At 34.8% G+C, this 27,484-nt stretch overlaps 1 protein-coding gene and 1 pseudogene across 8 annotated transcripts in view; one reads left to right on the top strand and one right to left on the bottom strand.

Moving 5' to 3' along the window:
- Positions 1-27,484, bottom strand: part of LOC149796283 (arf-GAP with Rho-GAP domain, ANK repeat and PH domain-containing protein 1-like) — a 300,819-nt gene that overhangs the window by 163,122 nt on the left and 110,213 nt on the right. For 7 of the 8 annotated variants that reach the window (XM_089960924.1, XM_089960927.1, XM_089960928.1 and 4 more), the window contains 8 exons: positions 21,655-21,730; positions 11,651-11,706; positions 11,211-11,261; positions 10,719-10,802; positions 10,087-10,193; positions 6,126-6,271; positions 1,975-2,028; positions 1,253-1,338 (listed from right to left, as the gene is read on the bottom strand). In XM_089960924.1, the coding sequence (XP_089817050.1) occupies positions 1,253-1,338; positions 1,975-2,028; positions 6,126-6,271; positions 10,087-10,193; positions 10,719-10,802; positions 11,211-11,261; positions 11,651-11,706; positions 21,655-21,730 (660 nt within the window). The remainder of the gene's footprint in view (positions 1-1,252; positions 1,339-1,974; positions 2,029-6,125; positions 6,272-10,086; positions 10,194-10,718; positions 10,803-11,210; positions 11,262-11,650; positions 11,707-21,654; positions 21,731-27,484) is intronic. The other variant, XM_089960925.1, reaches the window with a different exon arrangement.
- On the top strand, positions 14,434-15,439 carry LOC149796284 (uncharacterized; annotated as a pseudogene).

Below are 27,484 nucleotides of genomic sequence, written 5' to 3'. Positions count from 1 at the left end.
AGAAAGTACAGAAACTGCTTGACTGGAATAGCAGAAGAAATTTTGCTCTTATTGGAAAATTACATCAATAAAACCCTTGAATTCATGCATCTTTGTCAGCTCTACTAATCTTCCACCCCATATAGAAACTGAATCGAATACATAATTTGTCCAGTTCATTTAGGGTGGTAAAAGTATGAGGGTTAACAAAGACAGCTTCTTTTAAATGAAATTAAACTGATTCGCTTGCTCTCATTAGTGTTTCATAATGCTTTTCTGGATTAGACATCGTTAGTAAACAAAGATGGTTTATGGCAAAAACTGATTAATGAACAAATATTTGGATAATTTAGAGGTACACAATTACTTAAATTAGATGAAACTAAACTGAAAGAAATCTTTTAATCCAATAAAAGTATTTTGGCATGATGTAATTTATGCTTGATCATTATGAAGAAATCAACCATCTACTGTTCATGAATACTTGACCCAACATATTCTTAATTCAGTTAAAATAATTTAAATCACACCCACAATAGTGTTACACCTATTCAACATCTTTTTTATGGACAAGGATCTCTATTAAGTTTTGATGAAATAAAACAAAGCAAAATAATAATTTCATACATTACTTTGTTCTTATCTCAAAGATACCAGTGGTGACAAAATGGAGACTTGTATTATTTTTTAAGTGGAAATAGTTTTCGTGCATTCTCAACAAACATTCCTACTTAGGGTAAAAGAAAATAAGATCTTTAATTATAAAGACTTGATAAGAAACAAGACAAGAAGGCAAATCTTAAACATAAAACCTGGTCCAGGCAGCTGAGTGTAAAACTGATGCAGAAGAATGGATCAACTCTTTGATACAAAAAAGATTACCCTTAATTTCAGATTTCTTCAAAGAAATATTGCCACAAACCAGTTTTCAAACTGAAATTTGAAATCAAACTCAAAATACTATGTTTGGTTTATAAAACTATAATGTAGGTACTATTACCAGTACATGAAGATCTGAGTTACCCATACAATTATTGACAATTTGTCTTAAAACTCCAAACATAAAACTGTCTGGTTTATAGTGAATAAATGTTACGTCAAATATGACCATGATCCTAAGAAGAATCCTGATATCGGATCATGGTGAATAAATGTTATTTGTCAAATATGACCATGACCCTACAGAGAATCCTGAAAATGTGAATAAATGTTACTTGACAAATAGGACCATGATCCTACAAATACTAATATGGATCATTCTGATTTCTCCTACCTCGATGAGACTGGGTGTCCACACACTGGTGTCCATTCTCAGTGACCGCACCTTGGACAGTGATGACTGGAACTCACGATGAATACCTGGTAAATTTTATAATATGCAATCACCATATTAGTCAAATTATATTTTAAATCCTACAAAGGCTTTATATTAAATTAATGATAACATATCTTTTATGGCATTTCTGTGCTTTTATGAACTGCATATTCAATGTAACATGAAGAATTAATTTAAAAAGATATCAACCAATAATATTAGTAAAATTTTCACAACATTACTGATTGAAATCTTTAGATACAACCGAACCTCTTAGTAAAATCAAGCATAAAATACTCTACCTAAATATTTCTAAAACAAATTTAATTCTTTTATAACATACTACTGTCTATTCATATCTTACATTAATCAAATAACATATAAAAGTAAATATCTATTCATATTTCATATTATATTAAATAATATATAATCAGTATGAAAGTAAATGTCTATTCATATTTCATGTCAAATTAAATCATATATCAGTATAAAAGTAAAGGTCTTTTCATATTTCATATTAAATAAAATAACATATAATCAGTATGAAAGTAAATAAAAACATAAATAAATGAAAATAAATGTCTGCAAAGACATGGTAAAATATCTATGTGTATTTATCATTCATGAAGTGATATTTAATCAGTGTGAATGTAGTTGGCTTCTTATTCAGCCATCATTACCTGCACATTTTTTACATAGCACTATCCCAAGGTTTATAGAAGACCAGTGTGGATCTGTTAAAAAAAAAGAGTAAAATATTCATTCTTTTGCTATTAAGATCTAATTTCAACTTCTTATATATGGGTGATTCATGACAGATTAAAATGTATAAGTACTCATATTAACAGAAACTGAAAAACTGTTTAAGTCATTAAACTTTTAAGTTTTCTAAGTTTGGTTCTTTTATAAAGTATTCTACTTAACAAATGTTGAACTAGTCTACTCATACCTATTTATAGCAAAATACTGAATGAGATTAATAGCTATTTTCTTTGATATTTATTCACTGAGTTCTTTCATGTAAATTGATACATTGTTATTGAAGTTAATGCCTCAGGACCCAAACAGTACCTACACATATTGTTATTTGTTATTGAAGTTAATGCCTCAGGACTCAGAGAGCAGTTGCACATTTTGTTATCGAAGTTAATGCCTCAGAACTCAAAGAGCACCTACACATATTGTTATTGAAGTTAATGCCTCAGGACCCAAACAGCACCTACACATATTGTTATTGTCTTTTTAGCAATGTACAATCTGCATATCGCCCTTGCCACAGTACTGAAACAACTCTTCTAAAAGTAGTTAATGACATTCTCTCTGCGTTGGATAGTGGAAAGATTACAGTCCTCACTCTCCTTGATTTGTCTGCAGCATTTGACACAATAGACCATGATATATTACTTCACTGTCTCCAGCATGTATTTGGCATTCATGATACAGCCTTACTGTGGTTCAAGTCCTACTTGGTCAACAGGACACAAATTGTATCTGCAAATGGAATACACTCCAGCCCAGTTGATCTATGTTGTGGTTTTCCACAGGGGTCTGTTCTTGGACCTGTTCTCTTCATTTTGTACACTCAGTCGCTCTCAAGTGTCATAGATCATCATCCAGTGTCTCACCAATTGTACACTGATGACACCCAAATATACAAATCTAGCCACCCAACTGAAGTTGATGCTACCATCCAAGGTGTAGAGAGGTGCATTTCTGATGTGAAATCATGGATGACTTGTAACAAGCTGCAGATGAATGATGATAAAACTGAGGCCATTCTGATCACAACACAAAGACTTTCTCATTCACATCCTTTACCTCAAACAATAAATATCAGCAACGCCAACATTAAATTCACACAATCAGTAGGAAACCTAGGTGTTACTCTGGACAGTACTCTCACATTGCACCAACATGTCATGAACATATGCAAGGCTGCATATCTTGAGCTGAGACACATCAGATCAATTTGCAAATATCTTTCAGTTGATGCCACTAAAACACTTGTGTGTTCATTAGTACTTTCAAGACTGGACTATTGTAACTCAATTCTGTCTGGTTCATCTCAATATCTACTCCAGAAACTTCAAAAAGTTCAAAACACAGCTGCTCGGATCATACTTAGAGTACCACGATCAGAGCACACCTCCCCGCTGCTCTGTACCCTAAACTGGCTAACCATTCGATTCAGAATCAAACACAAAATTTGTTCTCTGTGCTACATTTCACTGTCGGACTCTAGTCCAACATACCTATCTGACCTCACCCATGTGTACACACCAGCAAGATACTTACGCTCCTCTTCTGACAATCGGGTACTCATTATTCCCACTATGAAAACAAAGTCATATGGACAGCGTTCTTTTGCATACCAGGGCCCAGCAACATGGAATGAATTGCCCACTGAACTTTGACACAAAGACACAGTGATCACATTCAAGAGGGCTCTCAAAACTCACTTATTTCGACTGCAAGAACAAACTTAAAGACCTAATAATGTTTCCTACCTGAATTATTCTCAGCATGTTTTTTATTTTTTAATGTTTTTCTAATTTCGTGTTGTTTGTTTTTGTAATAATATTATTATGTTTCTTATCTTATACGTGTTGTCTAATGTAAAGCGTTTAGAGCTTCTAAAGATTAGGCACTATACAAAGTCCTCATTATTATTATTAATATTATTATTGAAGTTAATGCCTCAGAACTCAAAGAGCACCTACACATACTGTTATTGAGTTAATGCCTCAGGACCCAAAGTGCACCTACACATATTGTTATTGAAGTTAATTCCTCAGGACCCAAAGAGCACCTACACATATTGTTACTGAAGTTAATTCCTCAGGACCCAAAGAGCACCTACACATAGTGTTATTGAAGTTAATGCCTCAGGACTCAAAGAGAACCTACACATATTGTTATTGAAGTTAATGCCTCAGGACTCAAAGAGCACCTACACATATTGTTATTGAAGTTAATGCCTCAGGACTCAAAGAACACCTACACATATTGTTATTGAAGTTAATGCCTCAGGACCCAAAGAGCACCTACACATATTGTTATTGAAGTTAATTCCTTACGACCCAAAGAGCAGCTACACATATTGTTATTGAAGTTAATGCCTCAGGACTCAAAAAGCAGCTACACCAGTGACGTTTTCTTTTAATGAATTAGTAAGACCCTCTAATGACTTAAAAAGATAACAAAACCAGTCAGGGGCTGGGGCTATATTAATGAATTAATCTGATGAGTAACACAGATTTTAAAAAAACAGGGACTGGGGTACATTAATGAATTAATAAAACCCTCTGATAAGTTACAAAGATAACAGAACCAGCCAGGGACTGGGGTACATTAATAATTAATAAAACCCTTTATCATTTACAAAGATAACAGAACCAGCCAGGAACTGGGGTATATTAATGAATTAATTAGTAAGACCTTCTGATGAATTACAAAGATAGCAAAACCAGTCAGGGGCTGGGGATGACAAGACACAACAGCAGATGGTAGGGAATGCCTTCACATTCTGTTAAGTAGGATGTTCTATGAGTTATAACTTAATCAGAAGCGAAGGTGACCCTCTGTGGAATACCAATCTTATAGAGATCCCAGAAACACTGTAAGCCTGATGAGGCTCTGTATCAGCGCTTCTACATCAAAAGTGAATTGAAGGACAAAAAGAGAAAACTTTAGAACACCAACAAAAAGAGAAAACTTTAGAACACCAACAAAAAGAGAAAACTTGGTGACCAGCTTTAGAACACTAACATGAAAATAGGAAAATACAATTAAAGTTTGTCACAATGAATCCCATTCTACAATGAAAATGGAAAATACAATTAAAGTTTGTCACAATGAATCCCATTCTACAATGAAAATAGGAAAATACAATTAAAGTTTGTCACAATGAATCCCTTTCTACAACGAAAATAGGAAAATGCAATTAAAGTTTGTCACACTTAATCCCTTTCTACAATGAAAAAAGCAAAACAGTGATAGGTCTAGAGATCAAGTTGCACCTGAGATTTATACATTGACCCAAATCCTCAAAGAAAACTGAAACCTATACAAACTAATAAAAAAAGCAGATGAGTGTGAAGCATCCTTTCATAAGGCGAGAAAGTCTCAAAGAGACAAACAACTGCCCACCTGATCCAGAAAGTCTCTCAGAGACAACTGTCCACCTGATCCACTTGATGATTCAGCGGGAATAGATTAACACCAACATCAAGAACTTCAGCTACAAATAAACCCAAATATCCTCTCTCAAATCAAGAGTATATTAGACCTATTAAAACCGGTACCACAGCATAAACCACATTCATTATCAAATAATAGAAACTGCACATGTTAAAATCAAATCTATCCGTATTCCAATATCACCATGTTAAGCACTATTCAAGCTGGAATCTGTACCCTAGCCATGGACAATACATGACACATTTCCTTGATGCATTTATCAATTCATATCAATATGACATTGGATACACAACATCTCATGCTATGGACTATACATGACACATTTCCATGATGCATTTATCGATTCACATCAATCTAACATTGGATACACAACATCCCATGCCATGGACAATACATGACACATTTCCATGATGCATTTATCGATATTAAAACTTTTCCAACTTTAGGGTATAAAATTTGCCAAGTTTTGACTAAAATTTCAGTGTCCAAATTTAGCATAAAAATACACAATTTTCCCACATTTTTCCATGACTTTCCTCACAATTTACAATTCCCAAGCTATTCAATATCCACTGCAAACCTTCAATACATATGTTTGATATCTACTACTGCAAACAACTGAAACACTTACTTGGCGCATCACAGTCAGCACATTTCTTGTTGTGATGGTTCTCTGTTACTTCATTTAAGACTTTATTGTCGCCGAGGGCATCAGCTATAGCTTCCTCAATTGCCATCCTCCACTTCAAAGCATCATGGGACCTCTCAAACTGCAACCTGAAATAAAAACATACAAAGAATGGAGTGCCCTGCTAGTGTTTCCATGGAACTGAAATACAAACATACAAAGAATGGAGTGAGTGCCCTGCTAGTGTTTCCATGGAACTGAAATACAAACATACAAAGAATGGAGTGCCCTGCTAGTGCTTCCATGGAAATGAAATACAAACATACAAAGAATGGAGTGCCCTGCTAGTGTTTCCATGGAACTGAAATACAAACAATCAAAGAATGGAGTGCCCTGCTAATGTTTCCATGGAACTGAAATGCAAACATGCAAAGAATCGAGTGCCCTGCTAGTGTTTCTATGGAACTGAAATACAGACATACAAAGAATGGAGTGCCCAGCTAGTGTTTCCATGAAACTCAAATACAAATTTAAAAACTTTGTACAAGATCCTCTCCACAAGAAACTCCTTTCTGTTATACCTACCTTTTAATTAACTTAAAAGTTAAAAAAACTGTTACAATGAGTTTCATTTAGGTATTGGACAGAAACATAGATGTAGTTACAGACATAATGAAGTATTATTTTAATTAAAAATCTAAGGTCTTAAACTAAGTGATAAAAAGAGTAAAAAGCAACAACAACAAAAATTCAACAAATAATTTATTTCCCTTCAATAAAAAGTGAAAATTTAAAAAGAACTTTGAGTATTACGAATTAAATCCCATACAGTCTAAAAAGTTCCATCACACATCTGAATGATTAAAGTTCTGATTGAATTCCAGTGGTGTTCAAATTAAGATCGAGCACTGAAGGCATTAATGTGCCTGTAGTCTTTACTGTACTCGTGTACCAGTAGTCTAAAGTGTGATGATACACCAAGTCTTTCAACTAATCACAATTCCAAGATGTCCTTGTCAGAATTCACTATAATTCCAAATGAATGTTTCTGTCCAAGAATATTATTTATGAGTACTTTGTATTTTGAGTGCATATTAATTTGAATAAATAATTTCACCCAAATCAAAACCTGAGCATGAGAATACAAATAATTTCTGCTTCAGATAATATCACAGGAAAGAATAATTTTTCAAGATTATTTTTAAAAAAACTGACACAAAAGAAGAGCAAGGATTATTCTGGAAATATAATTTTGTAAACATATAAATCTGTTACTAAAATGACACTAAAGAATGTGGAAATGTCAGGTACAACAGGTTATTCCATGGGGAGTATCAATGTCCAGACCCAAATAACTATGTTTACCTTTATTGATCTTAACATTTAACCCACACTCATGGGAAAATATTAGCTGTGTAATATTTGCTTACCAAGCTACAAGTTACTGGATAGGCAGAAAATGAAACTTGATTTTGGACAAGGTAAAGTCCAAAATACAATCATACATATTATATATTCATGGAGAAAACAACTAAAAAACTGAAAGTAAATAAACATAACAGTATGTGTGTGTGTGTGTGTGTGTGTGTGTGTCTATGAATGTATGTCATATACCTATTGATTGAGTGTCTATCTGTATGCATGGGTGTCTATTTGTAGGCATGGGTGTCCATCTGTATGCATGGATGTCTATTTGTAGGTATGTGTTATGTATATTTGATTTAATTATATCTGATTTAATACATATTTATTTCAATTTAATTGTCTGTCAGTTTTTAAAAAAATTATTTTTCATTACATGATATTGTAATGTAAATTTATTCACTAGAGATGATACTTTTTTCAGAAAATAGTTTGACCTTGACCGTTAGTTTATAAACAACAGGTGCTGATCTAAATCCTGACCTTGTTTCAGAATTTGTAGCAACCTTCATGTAAACATGGTCTGTAACAAGTACTTGCTTCTATAACCTTCCAAAAGATGATCACGTGACCCCTTGTTTACGTTTTAGAAAGACCATATAACCCATGTTTTGGAGAATTAATCTCAGTAGAAGCTGGGCTGTTAAACTGTTAGTTGTATGTTATGCTGTTTAGAGTTATATCAAATTACTTGGTTTGGAGTTATTTCAAATGACTTGGATTCAAAAGAGTTAATTCCGTTATTTTTCTGGAAAATATGTGTGTTGATGTAACATTGTGGAACAAGGACAGTTTTTAAAAAACAATTATTCAGCTATCAGAAGCCAGTGTGATAATTCTTGTTTCTACAAGGAACTGTAGACTTCAACACTACGGACTGCAGTATATGTCATCGTCTTCCATCTTGGATTCTTCGTCAGGATTAGAATGTGAAATCAGAAGAACATTTTGTTATTAGGACTACTAAAATTTTATTCTTGGATTATTCTTGGATTATTTTTGGATTTGATTCTATAAAACTAAGTTCATATTTTTCATTTTTACAGAATTTTTCCAGGGAAATAAATTATTGTATATTTTTCAAAGCTTGTTGTTTTCACTCTTTCTTGTGTTACTGTTTATTTGAGCCTAAACAAGTGACATAAGAGCATGGGTGTCCATTTGTATACATGGGTGTCTAGTTATATGCATGGGTATTCATTTGTATGCATCAGTGTTTATTTGTATGCATGGGTGTTCCTTTGTATAAATGGGTGTCTAGTTGTAGGCATGGGTGTCTAGATATATGCATGGGTATCCATTTGTATGCATGGGTGTCCAGTTAAATGCATAGGTGTCCATTTGTATGCATGGGTGTCTATTTGTATGCAAGGTGTCTATGTGTATACATGGGTGTCTATTTGTATGCACAGCTGTCCACTGTATGCATGGCTGTCAATTTGTAGGCATGGGTGTCTATTTGTAAGCACGGGTGTCCATTTTTATGCATGGGTGTCTATTTGTATGCATGGGTGTCTATTTGAATGCATGGATGTGCAGATGTGATTTTTGTTTGATTTTGCAACAGAATTACTAAAATTAAACTTGCTTTGAAAATAACAGGCAGATAATTTCCTGATATTTAAGTGTTATTTAAGTGTTATGACTCTATGGTCATAAACTAAATAACAGAATGGAGCAAAACCAACAAGTTTTGTAAAAGCATTAACAAACAATTTGAATATCAAAGTCAGAAATGAAAATGTGAGAGGAACTTTTTATGAAGTGAATCCAAAATAATCCTGAATAAGTTATATTAAAGTTGAAAAGAATGAAAAGTTCCTGATAAATTTCAGAACCGGAAATGTAATGGTCCACCAAGAATTGTGACATTGTCAAAATAGTGTCCAAAACTCCCTTGAATAATTCTCAATAGTTCCAAAATAATTTTAAAGGCCAAAAACCTTGCACTTTTTATTTCAACTGAACAGTACATACAAACGTTTTTCCTCTCAAATAATATCGTCGTACAAAAAAAAAAACATGTCTGCAGACTTAATGTTACCATAGGAACACAAGAAATAAGAATGACCACAAAACAGGAACGAAAAATGATTGCTTAGTTCTCTCCTTATATACACCTTCAAGAATCTATTTTGACTATATGTCACAAGATACCCTACATGACAGATCTTACTACTCAAACTAATATTTCAAAATACCTATTCGTGTGACCTAACTTATCCAATGGGAAATAACTTAATTCTTCTAAGATACCATCTGACCAAAGGACAAAGCTTGTAAACATATTTACTAATAATTTCATTATTAGTAACTTTCAACACATAAGAAAGCATCTATTTAAAGATCCTATGTAAAATTGCCTTATTTAATATCTTAAAATAGACCCTATGCACATAAAAAAATCCAGTTATAGATAACCACTACAACTTAGTCATTAATAAAATTACAAAAATTAGACAGAATCATGTACCAAGAGTTAGAAAAAATATAGATATACATAAGAAAAAACAAATGACTAGTTGTTTTCATGGAGACTTACATAAATTGACAGTAATGAGTGGACAGCTGTAGTTTTGTTTTGTCTATCTCCTTGACAGCAGCCAGTTTCATCTCAATGTCGTGTACAGGTGTGCCAAGCTTGAAGTCCTGGCAAACACAAAAGTGGATGAGGTATTTGATAAAGAATTAATATTAAACATTACAATGCCATAAAATGGATATAATAGCACACACACACATGCATAAAGTATGTGAACATGAATACTATTGGATATAACTTATAACAAGCATTGGTCTAACATGCTTGATAATAAGCACCAATCTAACAAGCTTAATAACAAAAACTAGTCTAAGAAGCTCAATAGCAAGCACTAGTCCAACAAGCCCAATAACAAGCACTAAATTAAATCAAGGTAACTTTATAAACACCAGTCTAAAAAGCTTAATAACAAGCATTAATCTAACCAGCTTAATAACAACCATGAAGCTACTAAGCTTATTCCCATCCTTGTCATATGCTACATAAAAGTAATTATTTCTGTAAAAAGGTCATAGTGATATATTTTTCTATAAATAATTCTTAAATATGACAAGAAAGTTCAAATTAGTAAAATGATAACAGAGAGGTATTCTATTCTGATTAGAGGTCAATAGTAAGGGAATATTACTCACTTCACCAGAGTTGTAGTAACAAAGACGCTGATTCTTTATAGCCACTAGGTATTTGTTATTCTTCCCGTCAAATTTAATCCACCCCTGGAAACATAATTCAGTGGAAAGCATGCATATGCTTGTATATATTCATTTATAACATACAATTCACTACTGTATTTACAAATGTAAAGTCGCTCTTTACTCAGACATACTTTGGATAAATGCCATGTTTAAGAAATCACAGAGACTGGATAAAGATGCAATACATGACTAATGAGATCTTCATAGAATATTACCATGGAATGAAACAAAGTCAACTAAGATACTAACATAAGTTTTTTATACTACATTTTTTAATATGTATCAAAAAAATTAAAAACAGAATTCATTTGGTAATAGCAAATTATTATGTCTTGACAAAGCAATCAAGACCCAAAGATGTTTTCAATATAATACCTAACAATAACATCTAAACATAAAAATTAACTTTTAATTAGATTTTCACCTTACCTGTAGGTCAGGGTCATGCATGTCCCCTCCCTCTTTTTCCCCACCAGGGGGCTGAAAATACAGTAGTTTATAACAATTCTAGGCTATGTCTGATATTATCAGCAAACTTTGGAATGTAACATTGCATTTCTTTTACACAACTATAAGACATTTCAACTGCAAAGTATACCCAAGAAAATGTATTACTTACGGCATACAGTTATAACTTAAGTAATAAAATATATTTTTTTATAAAATACTATTGTCTTGATGACAGAGTTATGCACAGTCAGTAATACTGTACTCATGGTAAACTAAGAAAACAATAGCATTGACTAGTGACTGACAAGCAGAGAAAACAGTTAATATGGAAAAAATGACAGCATCAAAGCCGATAAGCATAAAAAATTACATGTGCTCTGAAATGACAACAAAAATTATTATAATAACAGCTTACTTACAGGTTTATATTCAATAATGGCTTGCATTATAGTGTTTGCCCATAGCATACAATCATCTGAAATTATATTGGAATAAACGTCATGTCTTAATTTTTATAAAATCATTAACAAATAAGTAAATACATAGGCAACAAGCAAAATATACTTATATCAAGTTCTCTGAATAACACAAATGATCTGTACAAGCTGAATGACCTGATTATGGAAAACATTATAAATATTAAAATGGAATTATTGTAACGGAATGAGGTGTTTAAATGGGTATATGCAAAATGATATATCTATCTCTCTCTCTCTCTGTATATATATATATTAGTCTGAATTAAGTCTGACAGACCAATACATGGGTATGATGGGAATTAGGTCTTACATATCAACACAAGGGTATGCTGGGAATTTAGTCTGACAGACCAATACATGGGTATGAAGGGAATTAGGTCTTACATATCAACACAAGGGTATGCTGGGAATTTAGTCTGACAGACCAATACATGGGTATAAAGGGAATTAGGTCTTACATATCAACACAAAGGTATGGTGGGAATTTAGTCTGACAGACCAATACATGGATATGAAGGGAATTAGGTCTTACATATCAACACAAGGGTATGCTGGGAATTTAGTCTGACAGACCAATACATGGGTATAAAGGGAATTAGGTCTTACATATCAACACAAGGGTATGCTGGGAATTTAGTCTGACAGACCAATACATGGGTATGAAGGGAATTAGGTCTTACATATCAACACAAGGGTATGCTGGGAATTTAGTCTGACAGGCCAATACATGGGTATAAAGGGAATTAGGTCTTACATATCAACACAAGGGTATGCTGGGAATTTAGTCTGACAGACCAATACATGGGTATGAAGGGAATTAGGTCTTACATATCAACACAAGGGTATGCTGGGAATTTAGTCTGACAGACCAATACATGGGTATGAAGGGAATTAGGTCTTACATATCAACACAAGGGTATGCTGGGAATTTAGTCTGACAGACCAATACATGGGTATAAAGGGAATTAGGTCTTACATATCAACACAAGGGTATGCTGGGAATTTAGTCTGACAGACCAATACATGGGTATGAAGGGAATTAGGTCTTACATATCAACACAAGGGTATGCTGGGAATTTAGTCTGACAAACCAATACATGGGTATGAAGGGAATTAGGTCTTACATATCAACACAAGGGTATGCTGGGAATTTAGTCTGACAGACCAATACATGGGTATGAAGGGAATTAGGTCTTACATATCAACACAAGGGTATGCTGGGAATTTAGTCTGACAGACCAATACATGGGTATGAAGGAATTAGGTCTTACATACCAACACAAGGGTATGCTGGGAATTTAGTCTGACAGACCAATACATGGGTATGAAGGGAATTAGGTCTTACATATCAACACAAGGGTATGCTGGGAATTTAGTCTGACAGACCAAAACATGGGTATGCAGGGAATTAAGTATGACATATCAACACATGGGTATACAGGAATTCAGACTGGCAGTCCGACACATGGATATACAATGAAATTTAGTTTGACAGACCAAACAAATGGCAAATGGCCTACGTATAACTTACATTAAAAATCTAAAGCTTAAAATAGAAAAGGGCAAAACTAAAGGCTATTCAGTGCCAACCAAAGTTGCCAAAGCCCCATGCTAAGAAACTAACAAGTCTAAGGCCTTTTTATATCTCATGGAGATAATAATACTGCCTACCTGCCAGCCATCTATGATCTCAAGTTATTTTTTAAATTAAATATGTTGAAAAGAATTGTAACATTGTTTTACATTCTAGATTGAAAAAATTCCAAAATATTATACATCTTATGCAGCAGTGTAAGCAGTATTTCTTTTTTCCTAAGGGAGCACATTCATAATGTTATCATAGGTAAAACGTCACTGTTTCACAAATACAATGATTCAAAATAATGGTTAGGAAAAAAATAATTTTTCTTATATCTGCGATCTTGGCTCGGGAACAGAAATGGAATATGTGTAATTTGTTTATTAACTTCACCATGCTGAAAACTTTAACAAACTTTTTATTTTTATTTATTTTATTTCCCCAAATGGAATAAAAATACTGAGCTTATACACTATTTAGGCATACATGCCAAGTCTCCAGAATTGTCTGGGAGTCTTTTGATTTTCGACCCCATCTTTTGATCTACTGATTTGCCAATAAGATCTCCTGGAAATAAAAAAAAACTGCCAAGCATAGGTATTTCCAGCTAAAACAACATTCAATACACTGTTCCAGACTACTGTAATCCATCAATCATTTTATTACAATCGGAATGTTCTCTGTATTTTCCATTGAGAAATAAACCGCAGATGTAATTTTTCCCCATTGAGAATTATATTCTGAACTACTTTTGTTCACTTGGAGCAATATGGCAGTTGAAGGAGACACATCACAATCGGAATATCATCATGCTTTGCTGTTGTACAGTATATAATGCGCTCCACCAAAGGTGAATCACCAAACACATAAAAATTGATGTATATTCCTACAACTACTTCCGGGTTATTAAAAAAATTCTGGTGCCATGTCGAAATGTCTCTTAATGGATTCGATGGAAAATATGCCTTCGAAAAAAAAAAAAGAAATATGTTTGCAAGACCAACAGTGCTTGGATAGGCGAATTTAAATGTGTGAAGAGTAGTGAAAAGGGAGAAAGCTTTGCATATTGCACAGCTTGCAACACACATTTGAACATTTCTAGTGGGGCAAAAATGAAAATGATCTTACAAAGCACTTGAAAAGTATGCAGCACATTGCAAATGAGAAATCATCACATAATGTGCCTAAAGTAATGCAAATGTTTGCATCAACATCAGTAGACAGCGTCACTAAAGCAGAGGTTCTGTTTGCTAACTTTGTGGTGGAGCATAATTTTCCATTCTTGGTTGCTGATCATTTTAGTGAGCTGTGTAAGGTTATGTTTCCTGACTCGCAAATTGCTCACAGTGTTAGCAATGCACTGGGTCCAATGTATGACAATCAAGTAACTTTAATATGCAAGGAAAACCTTTTCTCAGTGATGATGGATGAGTCTAATCACAGTGGTGATGAAAATATGTGTAGCAATTCTTGTAAGGGTGTTTGACAGTGACATTCACAGAGTGACGACCAAATTCCTGGCTATGCTCATTTGCAATATTGAAACTGGTGAAAACCTTTTCAACTGTCTTCAAGAAGTCTTAACAAATACAGATTCTATGGAAGAACCTAGAAGGGTTTAGCAGTGACAATGCAAATATAATGGTTGGAAAGAAAATTCTGTCCTCTCCAGAATTCGTGAACAGCAACCAAATGTAATCGACTTTGAGTGTATCTGCCATCTGACCAGTACCTCTACAAAGAATGGTTTGAAAAAACTGGCTGCCCCTGTTGAAGAACTTCTGGTCGACACCTACTATCACTTCACTTATAGTTCCAAGCATAGAGAGGTGTATAAAGAATTCCTAGAGTTTACCAACACTGAGGAGTACAAACTGGTCAAGCATTGTAGCACAAGGTGGCTGTCACTCCAGAAATGCATTGCACGCTTCCTTCAACAGTGGCCAGCTCTTCAGTCATATTTCCAGAGCCATGAAGATGCTGTGAAGATGGAGAGCAGAGTGAACAGATCTGTGGGGAACCTTAAAAACTCAGATATGAAACTGACATATCACTTTCTTCTATACATCATGGAACCACTGAATGACTTTAAAACCATGTTCCAGGCTTGTCATGCTATGGTGGGATACTTCCTTGTGGACATGGAATAAATTCTATGGAAATTCATGGGAAAGTTTGTGAAGACAAGCGTTATCACTGCATCAGCCAGCTTTACAGAGGTCAACTTTATGTCACCAGAAAACTAGCATGACAACTCTTTGTTAGCAGTTGGTATGGAAGCCAAATGTTTCATTCACAACAACTCAGACGAATTTCTCCAACCCAGCTGAGCTCCTTCTTTAGGAGTTTAAGGTTCTTCTATGAGGAAGTTACAGCAAAGATGCTAGCCAAGTTTCCATTTAAAGACCAGACCCTGAAGGCCCTTGGTTACCTGAATCCTGAGAGGAGATTGGAGATTTCAGTAGAAGCTGCGCTTCAGCTGAGTGACAGACTGGTTACAGAAACTGACAGTGTCAACTTGAAGATGAGTTCAGGGACTTTAAGCTCTCCCTGGCCTCAGACCTGCCCATTTTCACTCAGGGAGAAACACCATTGGGTGTCTTCTGGGTAGACATGAGCAGAGTTTCCACACCCTTGAAGAAACCCAGATTCCCAAATCTAGTGAAGCTCTCTATGGTAGCACTCACCTTGCCACAGTAATTCACACCCTGAGTGCTGTTTCAGCATGTTGAGAAAGATTCAGACAGACTACCATGGAAATTTATGTGGAAAAACTGTCATCACTAATATCATGTAAGATAAATGCAAAGTGTGACTGTTTTGAGCTCAGACCTTCAGATGATTTGTGTACCGCTGCAAAAGGAGCTTCACTACAAGACTGAATGACAACCAACACATGTTGAAAAAAAAACTACAAGTCTTTGAGGTTCCAGTGTGTCATTATTTTTGCAACCACAGTGATTCTTGTGAAGATTCTTAAATTATTATTTGTGAGATTAAGATCTTAACATATAACAAAATTAATAAAGTTCAGTAACTATTATTCATTATAGTTATTTTACTTAGTTGTGGTATGATCTGCATTTTTGTACTTAAACTTATGAGAAAAATAGTTGTTAAGCTAATCTCCCTGATTTGGACCCAATCTCCCTGATTTTGAACAGAAATCTCCCTGATTTGGTTCCAGAAAACTTGGCATGTATGTTTAGGTCACAAAAGTTGTTTTGTAGTTATGTCATTCATATTTCCTGGATTAAAAGCACCATATCTCCCGGATAAAAAAATCTTGCATTGGAAACCACTATCTCCAGCAAAGGATTGCTAATCTCCTGCATGGGAAAGCAAATATTTTAGTATATTATTTTTCTCCCCCTGAATATTTATCTGATTACATTCATGTTAGGAATATAAGCCCTATTACCTCCTGATTCCAGCCCTCCCAAAGACAAACATTTATCTTTGTCTATAAAATACAAAGAGCAATAACTCTTGCACATTACCTCCCATTGTCACCTACACCTGGCGCTACTTTAAACCTGAGCAGAACATCATGTAAAAGGTTGCTCACATTGCAGTGAGGTTAGGAGGGTACCAAAAGTAGTGTGATCGGTTAAGTATTCAAGAAGAAACATAATTTACTAAAACTTTGCTTTCTCCTTTGAATATGTTCCCTGATCACATTAACATTAGGAGAATAGTTTCTTGGCAAAGGGAATCCTATACCCCAGGTAACATCTAAGCAGAGAATTTGGGATTCCCCATATGAAGGTTAACCTACTCTTTTAATTGTGAGCAGCACAACCTGAGGCAAAGTGGATTACGTCTGCAAAGAAATAATGAGATCTTACCAAATAAAAGTTCCAGGTGAATCCAGCAAAGCGCACTGGGTGTTCATCCAGAGTTTGTGCTAATGGTAGCTGGGTCTGATAGCCACTTGTGCAGCTGAGATTGGGTCTACCAGACATTGTTGCTAAGCCAAGTCTCAAGGATAAAAACTCAAGAAGACTGAATGAATGTACATGCCAACCAACTGCCTCAACAAAATCTTTGATAGAAACGATATGCATTAATGCTTAAATAATGCATTAAGGCTTGTGGAGATTGCTCTTATTTTGTGAGGAAATCTCTCCATGGGACAACTCTGTTCTGGCGATACAGTACTTCAGCCATGATGAAAGGGTTAAGCAGTTAGGTCTTCCTTCCCAGGTTTGAACCCCATGATTTGAACCCCATGAATTGACTCAGTATGCTTCAGTTAAAGTCTGAGCACACATACTGCATCCTGTCTGAAAGCCTCTTGGGATAGGTCAATACAGGAGAAAGGATTTATGATGACTTTTTGATTTTTGTTCTTGGTTGTGTCATAAGGACCATGGAACCATCTGATCAAAACTGAAGGTAGGAAGGGTCAAACTGAGACAGCATGTAATTCAATGACTGCATGCCAAAGTAAATGCTATCAGGTTTTGTATGAAAGCAGCTAAAAGTTATAACTTTTTTGAATTCAGCAAAGTCTGAACCCATGAACAATTCCACTTTGGAAACAAAAATAAGTGGCTTAAGGTAATGTAAATCAAAGCAGGACAACAAAATCAGAGGTCTTTCTTATAACCAAGATCCACACTGTCATGATGATGGAACATGTTAAATATCATAGAATAGTAGCCTGTAATAGTAAATGGGAGCCATCTTTTTCTCTTTGAACAATTAAAGAAAAAAGTCAGCTACTTATGGACAAGGGCACTCAAAGGAACAATGTTTCTGATTTTGCACCAGTCCCTAAAAATGTGCCATTTCCATTTGTAGGCTCTTAAAGTAGAAGGAATTTAGCTTGTGCTATTCTTTCCACTACTGATGGATTTTGTTTTGCTACAAGGCTGTCCTGACAAGAGCAAAACATGACAGAGATATTCTGGGAAAGGATGGAACACATGGGTCCAAGGCTGTCTGAAAATATTCAGTCTGGCTGGAATCTTCCTGGGTAGCTCTATCACTAGATCAAGCAATCACTGATAAAACCCCATGTGCCCAGACTTACAGGCCCTAAATCCCTGCTCGGACTCGTGGGGGGGTTGGGGGTGCATAAACATGCTGGGCTGCCAAGAATGGGTGGAAATTCTTCCCGCATAGTGTTGAAGCTCTCAGCTAAGACAGAAGAAGATGAAAGGATGGGAAAACGATGGCCAGAACTAATAAAATCTATCTTCACCTGTTGTACCAGCATACACTTCTTCATCATTGTTATGTTCTGCAATAAAAAGGTATAAAGAAAGGAAAATGATAAAACTAATAATTAGCAGCATTAACAATATGAGACACCCATTATGCTAGGGGATACTTAAAACATCAGCATTCTCAGACCTAGATTTTCCCTGTTGCTCCGTGTCCTTTTCCTTAGTACAGCCAACCATGTTGTACCTGACCAATCAGTGCATGTGCTGCATGTATCTGATGATGTACACTTGGTGCAGGAAATGCATGTATCTGATGATGCATGATGATGTACACTTGGTACAGGCAATGCATGTATCTGATGATGTACACTTTGTACAGGCAAAGCATGTATCTGATGATGTATGATGATGTACACTTGGTGCAGGAAATGCATGTATCTGATGATGCATGATGATGTACTCTTGGTACAGGCAATGCATGTATATGATGATGTACACTTGGTACAGGCAATGCATGTATCTGATGATGTGCACTTGGTACAGGCAAAGCATGTATCTGATGATGCATGATGATGTACACTTGATACAGGCAATACATGCATCTGATGATGTACACTTGGTACAGGCAATGCCTGTATCTTCTTGTTGTTGTAGGGTTTAATGCCATTTTTAGCACACGATAGGCTATACATGACGGTCAATATTAATGGTGGAGGAAGAACCTGGGAAAACCCCGGAAAGAACAACCGACCCATAAGAAGCTACTGGCAAGCTTTCTCACATATCCACATTTTCCGAATCAGAGACTCGAACCCACGCAGACAGAGGTGAGATGGCAATGATCCATAACAGAGAGAGCTTTAGACCACTCGGCCACTCTGGGCCCCTATGCCTGTATCTGATCATGCATGATGATGTACACCTGGTACAGGCAAGGCATGGATCTGACAATGTATACTTGGTACAGGCAATGCATGGATCCATCAATGTACATTTGGTACAGGCAATGCATGGATCTGTTGATGTACACTTGGTACAGGCAATGCCTGTATCTGATAATGCATGATGATGTACACTTGGAACAGGCAATGCATGGATCCATCAATGTAAACTTGGTACAGGCAATGCATGGATCTGTCAATGTAGACTTGGTACAGGCAATGCATGGATCTGTCAATGTACACTTGGTACAGGCAACGCCTGTATCTGATGATGCACACTTGGTACAGGCAATGCCTGTATCTGATAATGCATGACGATGTACACTTGGTAATGGCAATGCATGGATCTGATAATGCATGATGATGTACACTTGGTACAGGCAATGCATGGATCCATCAATGTACACTTGGTACAGGCAATGCATGGATCTGACAACGTCCACTTGGTACAGGCAATGCATGGATCTGACAATGTCCACTTGGTACAGGCAATGCATGGATCTGACAATGTCCACTTGGTACAGGCAATGCATGGATCTGACAATGTACACTTGGTACAGGCAAGGCATCGATCTGACAACATCCACTTGGTACAGGCAATGCATGGATCCATCAATGTACACTTGGTACAGGCAATGCATGGATCCATCAATGTACACTTGGTACAGGCAATGCATGGATCTGTCAATGTAGACTTGGTACAGGCAATGCATGGATCTGACAATGTACACTTGGTACAGGCAATGCATGGATCTGACAATGTACACTTGGTACAGGCAATGCATGCATCACATGGTCTTGAATGTACCTTTTTCTTCATTTTTTATTTTTTTGCATTTCATACACTTAGTTGTCTGTGTGATGTTCTGAAACAACAAAGGAATAAACAAAGAAAAGTACTAGTAATAGCTAACAATGTAAGAGACACTCACTATACTAGGGATGTTAAATACAAAGCATGTGTGAACACAAACTTTCTCTATGTAATTCTATTAAAATGTAAGAGACACCCACTATACTAGGGGTGTTAAATACAAAGCATGTATGAACACAAACTTTCTCTATGTAATTCTATTACAATATAAGAGACACCCACTATGCTAGGGGTGTTAAATACAAAGCATGGATGAACACAATGTCTATGTAATTCTATTACAATGTAAGAGACACCCATTATGCTAGGGGTATTAAATACAAAGCATGGATGAACACAAACTATGTCTATGTAATTCTATTACAATGTAGCCATAATAACCATGTGGTCAGAAACGCAAAGACTAAGACTAAGTCCATGTGCACAAAGAAATTTCACACAAATATGATAAAAATTTAAAAAATGAAATATACCACATGCAGAATAGGATGTAATAAGTCTAAATATAATGTAGTCCTCAATAAATGGATGAATATAACTCAAAATTCAACTGGTTTTTGGGATGAGAAGAAACTACACATGTCCATTTAACAGCAAAAGCTTCAAACTAATGAAACATGTAGGCAGCACAGGGAGGTAATTGGCAAAAGTTATTGCCCTTTGTTTTTATGGCTGGAAAAACACATTTTCATCTTTGGGATGGCTTCATTCATGAGGCAGTGGGGCTTATATTCCTAATGTTAATGTGATTGGGGAATGTATTCAAATGAGAAACTAATATCTTACTTTGGAAATTCTTCTCTCCAGCATGTGCAAAAGAGGTGATTAAAAAATCTCATCTTTATGTAATTTTAGGCCACTGGATTTCTGTTGTTTTAGTCTTTTAAAAAATATATTGTCTGTTCATTCATTAGCACAAGCTTGTTACTGATGCTCCTCCCATATAATTATAATTATAATTATATAATTATATAATTCTGAAATACAGTTTTTAAATACTCCTTTCATGCCTGTTAGGTTAGATTCTTTGATTTCTCAAGTTCCTATCAAAACAAGAATATCATAATACAAAATGATCGATAATCCTGGCAAAAACCACTTCTCTACTCTGTAGCCATATTCACACTTTGTATAGCTTTTGTTCAACTGCAGCAAATAACAATTTTCTATGGAACCTGGCATCTCAACTGTGTCTGTGTAAATCTCCTTTCTCAGACTTACAAAACACTGTAGAGCACAAAGAAAGAAAATATATACATATGTCTCACTAGCTGAAAAAAAATGTCTACTGGTTCTTACACAGTAAAAAGGTACATAAATGGTAAACTGAAACATGGATGAGGAATCTTGCATTTCATAAAAATAAGCGGAATTACTTGGATCATCTGTGGCAAAGTGGAAGGTCCTGTTCTTTGTTTTCACAAGAAACTTGTACAGTTTTGCACCAGACTGCTGAAAATAATAATGAAGCAATATAATTTGGTTAAAATGGCAAACTGCAGTACATTACAAATGCTATTATATTTACCATATCACAGCCATGATACATACAGTACAAAGACATTCATATTTACTATGTATCACAGCCATGAAACATACAGTACAAACACAATCATATTTACTATGTATCACAGCCATGATACATACAGTATAAAGACATTCATATTTACTATGTATCACAGCCATGATGCATACAGTATAAATGCATTCATATTTACTATCTATCACAGCCATGATGCATACAGTATAAATGCATTCATATTTACTATGTATCACAGCCATGATACATACAGTATAAATGCATTCATATTTGCTTTATATTACAGCCACGATACATACAGTATAAATGCATTCATATTTACTATGTATCACAGCCATGATACATACAGTATAAATGCATTCATAATTACTATGTATCACAGCCATGATACATACAGTATAAATACATTCATAATTACTATATATCACAGCCATGATACATACAGTACAAACACATCCATATTTACTATGTATCACAGCCATGATACATACAGTATAAATGGATTCATATTTACTATATATCACAGCCAAGATATATACAGTATAAATGCATTCATATTTGCTTTATATCACAGCCATGATACATACAGTATAAATGCATTCATATTTGCTTCATATCACAGCCATGATAATACAGTATAAATGCATTCATATTTACTATGTATCACAGCCATGATACATACAGCATAAATGCATTCATATTTACTATATATCACAGCCATGATACATACAGTATAAATGCATTCATATTTGCTTTATATCACAGCCATGATAATATAGTATAAATGCATTCATATTTACTATGTATCACAGCCATGATACATACAGTATAAATGCATTCATATTTACTATGTATCACAGCCATGATACATACAGTATAAATACATTGATAATTACTATATATCACAGCCATAATACATACAGTATAAATACATTCATATTTGCTTTATATCACAGCCATGATAATACAGTATAAATGCATTCATATTTACTATATATCACAGCCATGATACATACAGTATAAATGCATTTATAATTACTATATCACAGCCATGATACATACAGTATAAATGCATTTATAATTACTATATATCACAGCCATGATACATACAGTATAAATGCATTCATATGTACTATATATCACAGCCAGGACAAGTACAAAACAAATGCTATATTAGTTACTATATATTTCACAGCCATGATACATACAGTGCAAATACATTATATATAACAACAATGACAAGTACAGTACAAATCCAATATTAGTTACTATATGTCACAGCCATAAGAAATACTGTACAAACACTATCAGTCTGACTATCAGTTATGACAAGTACTCTACAAATGCTATCATTCTTACTATATATCACAGTAATGACAAGTACAGTACAAATGCTATCAATATAACTATATATCAGTCATGACAAGTACAGGACAAATACTATCAGTCATAACAAGTACTGTAAAAATGCTATCAATATAACTATATATCACAGTCTGATAAGTACAGTATAAATACTATCAGTCATGATAAGTACAATACAAATGCTATCAATATAACTATATATCATAGTCATGACAAGTACAATACAAATACTATTAGCCAATATATGTACAGTACAAATGCTATCAATATAACAATATATCAGTCATGACAAGTACAATACAAATACTATCAGTCATGATAAGTACAGTACAAATTCCATCAATATAACTATATATCACAGTCATGACAAGTACAATACAAATACTATGTCATGATAAGTACAGTACAAATGCTATCAATATAACTATATATCAGTCATGACAAGTACAGTACAAATGCCATCAATATAACTATATATCAGTCATGACAAGTACAATACAAATACTATCAGTCATGATAAGTACAGTATAAATGCCATCAATATAACTATATATCACAGTCATGACAAGTACAATACAAATACTATCTGTCATGATAAGTACAGTGCAAATGCTATCAATATGACTATATATCACAGTCATGACAAGTGCAATACAAATACTATCAGTCATGATAAGTACAGTATAAATGCTATCAATATAACTATATATCACAGTCATGACAAGTACAATACAAATACTATCAGTCATGATAAGTACAATACAAATGCCATCAATATAGCTATATATCACAGTCATGGCAAGTACAGTACAAATACTATCAGTCATGATAAGTACAGTACAAATGCTATAAATATAACTATATATCACAGTCATGACAAGTACAATACAAATACTATCAGTCATGATAAGTACAATACAAATGCCATCAATATAGCTATATATCACAGTCATGGCAAGTACAGTACGAATACTATCAGTCATGATAAGTACAGTACAAATGCTATCAATATAACTATATATCACAGTCATGACAAGTACAATACAAATACTATCAGTCATGATAAGTACAGTACAAATGCTATCAATATAACTATATATCACAGTCATGACAAGTACAGTACAAATGCTATCAATATAACTATATATCACAGTCATGACAAGTACAGTACGAATACTATCAGTCATGACAAGTACAGTACAAATGCTATCAATATAACTATATATCACAGTCATGATAAGTACAGTACAAATGCTATCAATATAACTATATATCACAGTCATGACAAGTACAGTACAAATACTCTCAGTCCAACAAGTATAGCCATGTGAGTCAAGCTGCAGTAGCTCTATAACATGGAATCACAAGTAGAAGGATGCATGATCGATTAGGTCAGTCTACTTAAACATCACAGTCTATTTTCGTTAAGTTTTGACCACTCACTAAACTACCTAACCTGTCAGTAGAAGGTATGAAATATTAACTTAATATAATACAAAACTGAACCAAGGTATGATGACAGACAAATGGGCAGAGAGACAGGCAGATGAGGTTAATACCATGTCAGTACTTAAAATTAATGTTTTTAATACCTGCATTTTTTCAAGACAGAGAAAATATTAACTTGCAAAATCCTATTTGTTCTGGCAATTTGTCTTTATTAAACTATACTGCAACCAGGGGTTTTGGGGTAAGAAGGACCTGTGGTCTACTTCTATCAGTTACACCTGTAATTTTTATTATCATTTTAAATAAAACATGAGTTGTTAAAAGGCACTGATGATCTACTGGCCAAAAAGAATTTCTAGGAATCCAAGATATAACTCTTTCTTCTTTTTAACACCATAATTAAAACCATATCTCATATTCTTGAGCGATAACATGATTTTCCAGACGGCTGCCATGGCAGTCATACTTGATGTCAGATTAGTATCCCTTTCATTTAGGATCAGCTAGACATTATATAAAAAAATCTTTCTACGAAAACTCCATGATGATATCATCATCCATTCTGGGTGGGTAGCAATACAAAGAGTTTTAAGATGGCTATTCTTTCAGCCATATTGGATTGAAGATTGGTGCCATTTTTATTTAGGATCAAGATGATATTATAAGAACTCTTTCTGCAAAAATCTCATGTACTCAGAACCATCTGACACCATCCATTCAACCTGTATATGAACAAGATTTTCAAGATGGCACCATGGTGCCAATAATGGTTGTCAAATCAAGACAATATCCTTCTAGTGAAAATTCAAGTAGCTATCACTTTGCATTTAGTAGTACCAATTACAAAATGACTACCGGCATTTAGTAGTACCAATAACAAAATGATTACCTGCATTTTAATTTAGAACCAATCAGACATGATAAGTCTTCTGGTGAAATGACCATGTTGACGTGACCATCCATTCAGACACAGTAGCAACAAGATTTTCAAGATGGCTGCTGTAGTGTCTATAATGGAGGTCCAAGTGGCATCATTTTCATTTAGGATGAACTAGACCATGCGATGAGAGTGTGCAACGTTTCATGGCAATCCACCAAATAGTTTAGGATCAACTAGACCATGTGATGAGAGTGTGTGCAAAGTTTCATGGCAATCCACCACATAGTTTAGGATCAACTAGACTATGTGATGAGAGTGTGTGCAAAATTTCATGGCAATCCACCAAATAGTTTAGGATCAACTAGACTATGCAAAGAGAGCGTGCAACGTTTCATGGCAATCCACCAGATCTTTCAGGATGAACTAGACCATGCAATGAGAGTGAGTGCAAAGTTTCATGGCAATCCACCAAATAGTTTAGGATGAACTAGTCCATGCAATGAGAGTGAGTGCAATGTTTCATGGCAATCCACCAAATAGTTTAGGATGAACTAGTCCATGCGAAAAGAGTGAGTGCAACGTTTCATAGCAATCCACCAAATAGTTTAGGATCAACTAGACCATGCGATGAGAGTGTGTGCAAAGTTTCATGTCAATCCACTGTACAGTTTAGGATCAACTAGACCATGCGATGAGTGTGTGCAAAGTTTCATGTCAATCCAATGAATAGTTTAGGATGAACTAGACCATGCAATGTGTGTGTGCAACGTTTCATATCAAACCACCAAATAGTTTAGGATCAACTAGACCTTGTGATAAGAGAGTGTGCAACGTTTCATGGCAATTCACCAAATAGTTTAGGATCAACTAGACCATGCGATGAGTGTGTGTGCAACGTTTCATGGCCATCCACCAAATAGTTTAGGATCAACTAGACCTTGTGATAAGAGAGTGTGCAACATTTCATGGCAATTCACCAAATAGTTTAGGATCAACCAGACCATGCGATGAGTGTGTGTGCAACGTTTCATGGCAATCCACCACATAGTTTAGGATCAACTAGACCATGCAATGAGAGTGTGTGTAACGTTTCATGGCAATCCACCATATAATTTAGGAGGAGCGTCAATAACAAGCTAGTGCTAATGAATGAACAGACAATGGATGGACAAACAACAACAGATGACGGACAAGAGACAATTCATTTTAGATCTTTGATCTTTTGGTCTATGACCAGTGAAACATAAAAATGCATGTAATGGCCATGAAATGGGATAGATGCAATATGATGCAAATGACAAGGAAAAATATCTCATAAAATCAGAATATCATATTCCCTGGAAAAACATCTTTAGAAAATCTCTAGCAAATAAAATATTTAGGTATCACAATTACTAGCAATCTGAAATGGAACCTGACTGACTCTAAACGATGACTCTGACCTATGACTGTTTACTCTAAAATGAACAAACCTCATTGATAAATTATAGTGCAAGCACTCTGAAAACTCCACTCAAGGCTTGCTGTCTGGACCTACAGCCATTATGCCAAGAACCATTTTCTTCTTTCAGTTAGCGTCCTTGACCTTTAATATTTTCACTCAAAGTCAACCCCAATGTTAAAACCAGATCTGTGATGTACAACAAGTTATTATGCAGGAATAATTTTGTTCTTCAGTCACAATGACCTTCACCAATGACTGTATGACACCAAAATCAATAGGGTTGACATTGACCAATGACTGAATGACCCCAAAATCAATAGGGTTGACCTTGACCAATGACTGTATGACCCCAAAATCAACAGGGTTCTTCCTTATCCTAAGTGCAAACCATCCACAGACTTTGGTAACTGTAGATGATGGAAAACTCAAGTTACTGTGCAGAAATAATTTTTCTTCTTTCTGACATATAGAAACCATCAATGTACACAAATGTAATTTGATGGGCATATATATGTCAATGACCTGCTT

This window comes from Sinohyriopsis cumingii, chromosome 6 (assembly GCF_028554795.1).
Source record: "Sinohyriopsis cumingii isolate HCF-2022 chromosome 6, ASM2855479v2, whole genome shotgun sequence".
Lineage (NCBI taxonomy): Eukaryota > Metazoa > Mollusca > Bivalvia > Unionida > Unionidae > Sinohyriopsis > Sinohyriopsis cumingii.
The sequence above is the reverse complement of the archived record's forward strand: the minus strand, read 5'-3'. Positions and strand labels throughout refer to the sequence as shown.